Source organism: Cebus imitator, unplaced genomic scaffold, assembly GCF_001604975.1.
Source record: "Cebus imitator isolate Cc_AM_T3 unplaced genomic scaffold, Cebus_imitator-1.0 Scaffold53, whole genome shotgun sequence".
NCBI classification, from domain to species: Eukaryota; Metazoa; Chordata; class Mammalia; order Primates; family Cebidae; genus Cebus; species Cebus imitator.
Genome location: NW_016107368.1, coordinates 3,058,385 through 3,066,541, shown reverse-complemented (window position 1 = coordinate 3,066,541; position 8,157 = coordinate 3,058,385). Strand labels below are relative to the sequence as shown.

The following is an 8,157-nucleotide window of genomic DNA, read 5'->3' as shown; positions in this document are numbered from 1 at the left end:
CTCCCAAAGTGCTGGGATTACAGGCGTGAGCCACCACGCCCGACTGAGATGCAGTTTTTCTATTTCAGCACAACCTACTCATGAAGCATTTACCATCACCCTTAAAAAAGACTATGTACAAGGTGTGGTTGATTAACTCGTGAATTACACAGATTCATCAAAATACCAGTCCTTCCTTTTTACAGAGTAAATTTACGACAGTGAACATCTCTGTTTTCTCTCCTATTAATCTGGATGTACAAGTTTAATGCTAAATTTTAAAAGATGAGGTCAGGTGCAGTGACTCATGCCTGTAATCCCAGTACTTTGGGAGGCCAAGACAGGTGAGTCACCTGAAATCAGGAGTTTGAGACCAGCCTGGTCAACATATAAAACCCTGTCTCTACTAAAAATACAAAAACATTAGCTGGATGTGGTGCAATCTCAGCTCACTGCAACCTCTGCCTCCTGGGTGCAAGTGATTCTCCCGCCCTAGTCTCCAGAGTAGCAGAGACTACCGGTGCCTGCCACCATGCCCGACAATTTTTTTTTTTTTTGTACTTTTGATGGAGACAGGGTTTTGCCACATAAGCCAGGCTGATCTGGCCCTTCTGACCGCAAGTGATTCACCCGCCTCTGTCTTGGTTGTAGGGTGGTGGGCTTACAAGCGTGAGTCACCACACCCGGCCATGTTAACAGACATTGAATTTCCTTTTTAGGAGGTGGACAGGATGGTGATTCACTGTTTCTGGACATCGATGAATTTCCTTGGAAATGGAATCTCATTTTCTCACCCAGGCTGGAGTGCAGTGGCATAATCTTGGCTCACTACAATCTCCGCCTCCCAGGTTCAACTGATTCTCCTGCCTGGGACTACAGGTGTCCGCCACCATGCCCGGCTAATTTTTTTGTATTTTTAGTAGAGACGGGGTTTCACCATGTTGGTCAGGCTGGACTTGAACTCCTGACCTCAAATGATCTGCCTGCCTCGGCCTCCCAAAGTGCTGGGATTATGGGCATGAGCCACCGCGCCCCGCTGAATTTCCTTTTGAGGTGATAAAAATGTTTTGAAAATTGATATATGTGGTGGTTGCACTATATTGTGAATGTACTAAATACTACTGAATTGCCCACGTTAAGAGGGTTAATTTCAGCTGGGTACAGTGGCTCACACCTGTAATCCCAGCACTCAGGGAGGCTGAGGCCAGAGGCTTCAGCCAAGGAGTCTGCAGTGAGCTATGTTTAACCTGCACTCCAGCTAGGGTGACAAAGCAATACCCTATATCAAAAAGAAAGGAAGAAAGAAAGAAAGGAAAAAATAACTTATTTGATGTTATGTGAATCCCAGCACTTTGGGAGGTGGAGGCAGGTAAATCACCTGAGGTCAGGAGTTCGAGACCAGCCTGGGCAACAGGATGAAACTCCATCTCTACTAAAAATACAAAAATTAGCCGGGGGTGGTGGCAGCCACCTGTAATCCCAGCTACTCGGGAGGCTGAGGCAGGAGAATCACTTGAACCTGGGAGGCGGAGGTTGCAGTGATCAGAGACTGTGCCACTGCACTCCAGGCTGGGTGGCAAGAGTGAAACTCCATCTCAAATAAACAAAAAATAAATAGAAATGATTCAAATGAATGTTAAGCACCTGACGAAAAATTCTCGATTGGTAGAAACACAAACCCTCAAAGACTGTACATCTGAAAAATTCTATTTTATATTCCTGTGAGCAGTTTAGTCATATGTGGTAGATTCCTGTCGGTTAGTTTATACAATATTTTCCCTTTTTGGCTGGCTTATTTCTTTCTTTTCTTTTCTTTGAGACAGAGTCTCACTCTGTCACGAGGCTGGAGTGCAATGGTGCCATCTCAGCTCACTGCAACCTCCACCTCCTGGGTTCAAGTGGTTCTCCTGCCTCAGCCTCCCAAGTAGCTGGGATTACAGGCATGTGCCACCACACCCGACTAATTTTGGAATTTTTAGCAGAGACCGGGTTTCACCATGTTGGCCAGGATGGTCTGGATCCCTTGACCTCACCCAGACTGGAGTGGAGCAGTACTATCTCAACTCACTGCAACCTCCACCTCCTAGGTTCAAGTGATTCTCCTGACGCAGCCTCCCTAGTAGCAGGGATTACAGGCACCCACCACCACACCCAGCTAATTTTTATGTTTAGTAGAGATGGGGTTTCACCATGTTAGCCAGGTTGGTACATATAGTTTTGATTTTTTTTGCAGGGGGGCAGAGTTTTGCTCTTATCACCCAGACTGGAGTGCAATGGCACAATCTCGGCTCACTGCAGCCTCCACCTCCTGAGTTCAAATGATTCTCCTGCCTCAGCCTCCCAAGTAGCTGGGATTACAGGTACCTGCCACAACGCCTGGCTAAATTTGTATTTTCAGTAGAGATGGGGTTTCACCATGTTGACTAGGCTGGTCTCGAAGTCCTGACCTCTGGTGATCCACCTGCCTTGGCCTCCTCAAGTGCTGGGATTACAGGTGTGAGCCCCTGTGCCTGGCTGTAGTCTTGATTTTTATCCCACTTAGTGTGAATGTTAACAACTCTCACTGTAAAAAAACAAAAAAATAGATATGGTGTTTGATTACAAAATGCTGTCCCGACCCCATTAAAGTGATGCATAAAAGGTGGTATAAGTCTTGTACATCATCTTTAAATACTGGAAAATTCTCTTTTTTTTTTTTTTTTTTTTTGAGATGGAGTTTCACCTTTGTTGCTTAGGCTGGAGTGCAGTGGCACGATCTTGGCGCACCTCCACCTCCTGGGTTCAAGCGATTCTCCTGCCTCAGCCTCCCAAGTAGCTGGGATTACAAGTGCGAATCACCACACCCAGCTAATTTTTGTATTTTTAATAGAGACAGGGTTTCACCATGTTGGCCCGGCTGGTCTCGAAATCCTGACCTCAAGTGATCTGCCCGCCTCGGCCTTTCAAAGTGCTGGGATTACATATAGGCTTGAGCCACCGTGGCTGGCCCAATACTGGAAAATTCTCAGTTCCAAAATGCATTCAAGTTCCAGTGCAGTGGCTCATGCCTGTAATCCCAGCACTTTGGGAGGCTGAGGCGGGAAGATTGGCTTCCCAGGAGACTGGAGTTTGAGACCAGCTTAGGCAACATGACGAGACTTCATCTCAAAAAAAAAAAAGAATAGCCAGGTGTGGTGGCACGGGCCTGTGGTCCCAGCTATTTGGGAGGCTGAGGGGGGAGGATCATTTAAGCCCAGTAGTTTGAGGCTGCAGTGAGACAGGATCACGCCACTGCACTGCAGCCAGGGTGACAGACAAGACCCTGTATTTTTAGTAGAGATGGGGTTTTGCCACGTTGGCCAGGCTGGTCTTGAACTCCTGACCTCAAGTGATGTTTTATTATTATTAAGTTCTGGGGTACATGTGCAGGATGTGCAGTTTTGTTACATAAACGTGTGCCATGATGGTTTGCTGCACGTATCACCAGCTGGGGTGTAGCGGCATATCTTGGCTCACTGGAACCTCTGCCTCCAGGGTTCAAATGATTCTCATGCCTCAGCCTCCTACATAGCTCAGATTACAGGCACCCTCCACCATGCATGGCTAATTTTCATACTTTTAGTAGAGACAGAGTTTCACCATGTTGGCCAGGCTGATCTCTAACTCCTGATCTCAAGCGATCCGCCCACCCTGGCCTCCCAAATCGTTACTTTGTATCGTCTGTTTGAGAGACAGTCACCCAAGTAAGTCACCTTTGTGTTTCCTTTTTTGACAAACAGATGTACCAAGGAGAAAACAGAACTTTTTTCTTTTTTTTTTTTTTTGACACGGAATCTCACCGTTGCTGAGGCTGGAGTGGCACGATCATGGCTCACTGCAGCCTTTGACCTCCTGGGCTCCATCCAGGCTCCCACTTCAGCCTCCCGAGTAGCTTGGACTAGCACACCACTACATCTTGTTAATTTTTGTATATATATTTTTTAGAGACCGGGTCTCCTATATTGTCCAGGCTGCAGTGCAGTGGCTATTCACAGGCGCGATCCCACTACTGATCAGCACAGGAGTTTTCACCTGCTCCGTTTCTTACCTGGGCCGGTTCACCCCTCCTTAGGCAACCTGGTGGTTCCCTGCTCCTGGGAGGTCACCATATTGATGCCGAACTTAGTGTGGACACCTGATGACATAGCACACTACAGCCCAGGACTTCTGGACTCAAGCGATCCTCCCACCTCAGCCTCCCGAGTAGCTGGGACTACAGGCATGTGCCACCGCGCCTGGCAATTTTTGTATTTTTTGTACAGATGGGGTCTCACTATGTTGCCCAGGCTGGTCTTGAACTCCTGGGCTCAAGTTATCCGCCTGCCTCGGCCGCCCAGAGTGCTGGGATTACAGGCATGAGCCACCGTGCCCAGCCAGCTTCCTCTATTCTTCAAACATCCCTAACCAAGAACATTTTTTTTTCTTTTTCTGAGACGTCATCCAGGCTGGAGTGCAGCCGTGCAATCTCGGCTCACAGCAACCTCTGCCTCTCAGGTTCAAGCAATTCTCTTGCCGCAGACTCCTGAGTAGCTGGGATTACAGATGGACACCACCACATCAGGCTAATTTTTGTATTTTTAAGAGGAAAATGAAAACAAAGAAAAAAACCCAATATACTCCCAACCCCGGCTGGCTGGTGTGTACATGATTTTTTTTTTCTTTTTCTGAACTTAAATAAAATAAAATAAAATAAAATAAACCCTAACTAGAGGCGGTGGTCAGGGGTGCACCCACTGCACTCCAAAGAAGGTCTCATCAGTGTTTCGTGAAGGCGTAAATGTCCCTGTGAGGTTGGTGCAGAGCGTGTCCCCTCGGGCCAGGGGCGTCAGGCGCTGGGAGGCAACGGAGCAACCTTGGTAGAAGCCGAGGCGCAGCAGGCTGATGCTCCGGGCTGCTGGAGAGCAGATTCCCACGGTCAGGGTGGCGCGGGGGCGGGGCCTGGAGGAGCAGTTGGCCAGCGTCACCTGGATGTGTACCATGTAGATGCCGCCACGATGGATACGTAGCTGCCCGTTGTCCAGCTCTGGTCCACGCAGGAAGGAGCGGCCCAGTGCTGGGCTCCCCTGCCAGTGTAGCCTGGGGTCCTGCCGAGGTCCTGGAGGCACAGGTCAGAGGGATGAGATGGAGGGTTAGGGAGACTGAGGCATGGGGGTCCTAGAGAAAGTCAGATGTAGAAATCTGAGAGTTAGAGATCAAGGGATAGGCTGGGTGTGGCAGCTCATGCCTGTAATCCCAGCACTTCAGGAGACAGAGGTGGGAGGATCGCCTGAGGTCAGGAGTTTGAGACCAGCCTGGCCAACGTGGTCAAACCCCGTCTCTACAAAAAATGAAAAGCCAGGTGTGGTGCCACATGCCTCTGGTCCTGGCTACCCTTGGGAGACTGAGGCTGGAGGATTGCTTGAGGCTGCGAGGTTGAGACTGCGGTGAGCTAAGATCACATCACTGCACTCCAGCCTGGGTGAAAGAGACCCTGTCTCAAACAAACAAAAAACAACAAAAAATTAGAAAAGGGAGGGGGATAGAAGGCTAGAGATCTAAAGGAGAGAGGGGTCAGGGGAGACGGGTAGAGAGAGGGAGAGAGAGAGCTATCAGGAGAGAGAAAAAAACACAGAAACAGACAGGGGAGAGAGAGATGGGGGAGGGAGAGAGAGCTGGACATTGAGAGGGAGAGAGAGAGACAGAGAGGACAACTGAGAGGGAGAGGGAGAGAGCAGGAGAGCAAGAGGGAGAGAGAGAGAGCGGAAAATGAGAGGGAGAGAGAGAGACACAGAGAGAGCTCAGGGGAGCGCAAATGAGAGAGGGAGAGAGAGAGAGCGGGAGAATGAGAGGGAGAGCAGGAGGCGGAGAAGGACAGGGACAGAAAGCAGGGATTGTGTGTGTGAGTGAATTCCGATAATGTTATCTTTCCTCAGCATCCCACTTGAATGTAAATTTAGTTTTCTGGCCCCAGGATCGGTGCTTCATCTCCCGTTTCCGATTCTCCGCCTCCTCCCAAGTCAGTCCTCAATGTTATCGACTTGGCCACGTGCTCTATACAACCACCTCCAGGGCAGTTACCCGCACCCCGCCCGAGGCACCCCATCAGCGCCCCCTTCCTGCACAGACCGCAGACCTGAGCCTCAGGCTCAGGATCTCCGTGGAGCATTCCTGCTTGCTCTGAAGTCCCAGATTACAACTCCCCAAGGGAAGCCTGCTCAGGTAACACCCTGAACCCCGGTAAAGGCTTTGGCTCCCAGACCCCACCTCCCTGCCTGCTTCTTCCCTTTCTTCTCCTTGCTTTCCAGCCACTGGTTGAGTGTGTGTCTCAGCGAGCTCCCCTACCTTCCCGTCGGCCTCTTGTCTCTAGGATCTTTATTTTCTCTATTTTCTTCTTTAGAGACAGAGTCTCCGTCTGTTACCCAGGCTGGAGTGCAATGGCACGGTCTTGGCTCACTGCAACTCCTGCCTCCCAGGTTCAAGTGATTCTCCTGCCTCAGCCTCCCAAGCAGCTGGGAGTACAGGTGCCCGCCACCGCGCCAGGCTAATTTTTTGTATTTTTAGTAGAGATGAGGCTTCACTATGTTGGCCAATTTGGTCCTGAACTCTTGACCTCATGATCTGCCAGCCTCAGCCTCCCAAACTGCTGGGATTACAGGTGTGAGCCACAATGCCTGGCCAGATCATTTTCTTTAGAGACAGGGTCTGGCCCTGTCACCTACGCTGGAGTGCAGTGGTACAATCATAGCTCACTGCAGCCTCAACCTCTGGGGCTCAAGGGATCCCCCCACCTCAGCCTCCAGAGTCACAGGGAAGAGGCGCGCGCCACCATGACGGCTAACTTTCAGAGATGGGGGTCTTGCTATGTTTCCCAGATTGGTCTCGAACTCCTGGGCTGAAGCAATCCTCCCATCTCAGCCTCCCAAAGCGCTGGGTTCGCAGCCGTGAGACACTGTGCTCGGCTGTATGTTATGTGTTTCCCGAAGCATCTCCTGTCTCTTCCTTGTCTCATCTGACAGACATACCTGAGCCTCACTCTCCTCCTCACTCAAGGCTGTCCTGGAGGCTGCCTGTCTTGTTAGGAAGGAACTGAACACACATCAAACAAGAGCCATAAGGGTGTTTACCAGGCAATGCAAATTTCCTGTGAGAGTGACACCCGGTCCCCTGCCAGACACCTAGGCATGATGTCATCCACCAGAAGAAAGAACTAGCCTGTGAAAGACACACTGTCAACACCCATGACCACCGCCCTGGTGACTCCTGGATCTGGGCCAGAGTTTCTAGCCACTATCCAGAAAGGGGCCTCAGACCAAATCACAGAAAACACAGAGCGGGGGTGGGGGGGGGAAGAGAGAGAGAGAGAGAGAGAGAGAGAGAGGAGGGCATATATATATATCAGGGGTTAGAGAGGGTCAAGGAGAAGACAGAGAAACATTTTAGTCGCTGGGGATGAAGCTTCCTCTCTCTGAGAGAGGCTGAGAGGAGAAAGATCCCCCCACCTAGAGCAGAAGGTGTCATCATCTCACCTCCCCAGGGCTTCTTGCCAATGCCACCCCCTCAGAGACACCCCCCCATCCCCGCCCCAACTCCACTTTAAATGAAAACCCCAACCCTGGCACGCCCGGACCCCCATGCCTGCTTTTTCTCTAGAACCTGCTCTTGGCCTTTTTACTCTACGTGGCATTGCTCTGCTCGTCACATGTTTGTTTATATGTTTTGTCATCTCCCCCTTGGTAGAAGCGGCAGCAGAAGGGAAGCTCACCAGGCAGGGACTTCTGTCAGTTTTGTGCCCAACTGTGGCACCCCACAGTGCCTGTCGTGGCAGGTGTGTAATGCGTGCTTGTGGCATGAACGGAGGGAGGGTGGCCATTCCTGTGAGTGTTTTTGTTTACTAACATCTGATTCTTCCAAGGAGGGAGATCGAATGTGAAGGACTGAGGGGGAAAGAGAGAGACCGGTACTGGATGCTCGAAAACACACACCGGCCCCCCACACACCTGCCCCATCGCCTTCTTCCTTTGTCTCTTGGGCCCGACGTGTCTCTCTCTTTTTTCTCTTCTCTCTCTCTCATCCCCAGAGACTAAAATGTTTCTCTCTCTTCTCCTTGACCCTCTCTGACCCCTGATATATGTGTGTAATATGTGTGTGTGTGTGTGTGTGTGTGTGTGTGTGTGTGTGTGT

General features: G+C 50.4%; 1 protein-coding gene across 1 annotated transcript in view; it reads right to left on the bottom strand.

Moving 5' to 3' along the window:
- Nucleotides 1–4,562: 4,562 nt before the first annotated feature.
- Nucleotides 4,563–8,157, bottom strand: part of CD70 (CD70 molecule) — a 5,129-nt gene continuing 1,534 nt past the window's right edge. Inside the window, exon 3 of the mRNA XM_017528217.1 lies at nt 4,563–5,092. Coding sequence (XP_017383706.1) covers nt 4,716–5,092 — 377 coding nt within the window. The 3' untranslated portion in view covers nt 4,563–4,715. The remainder of the gene's footprint in view (nt 5,093–8,157) is intronic.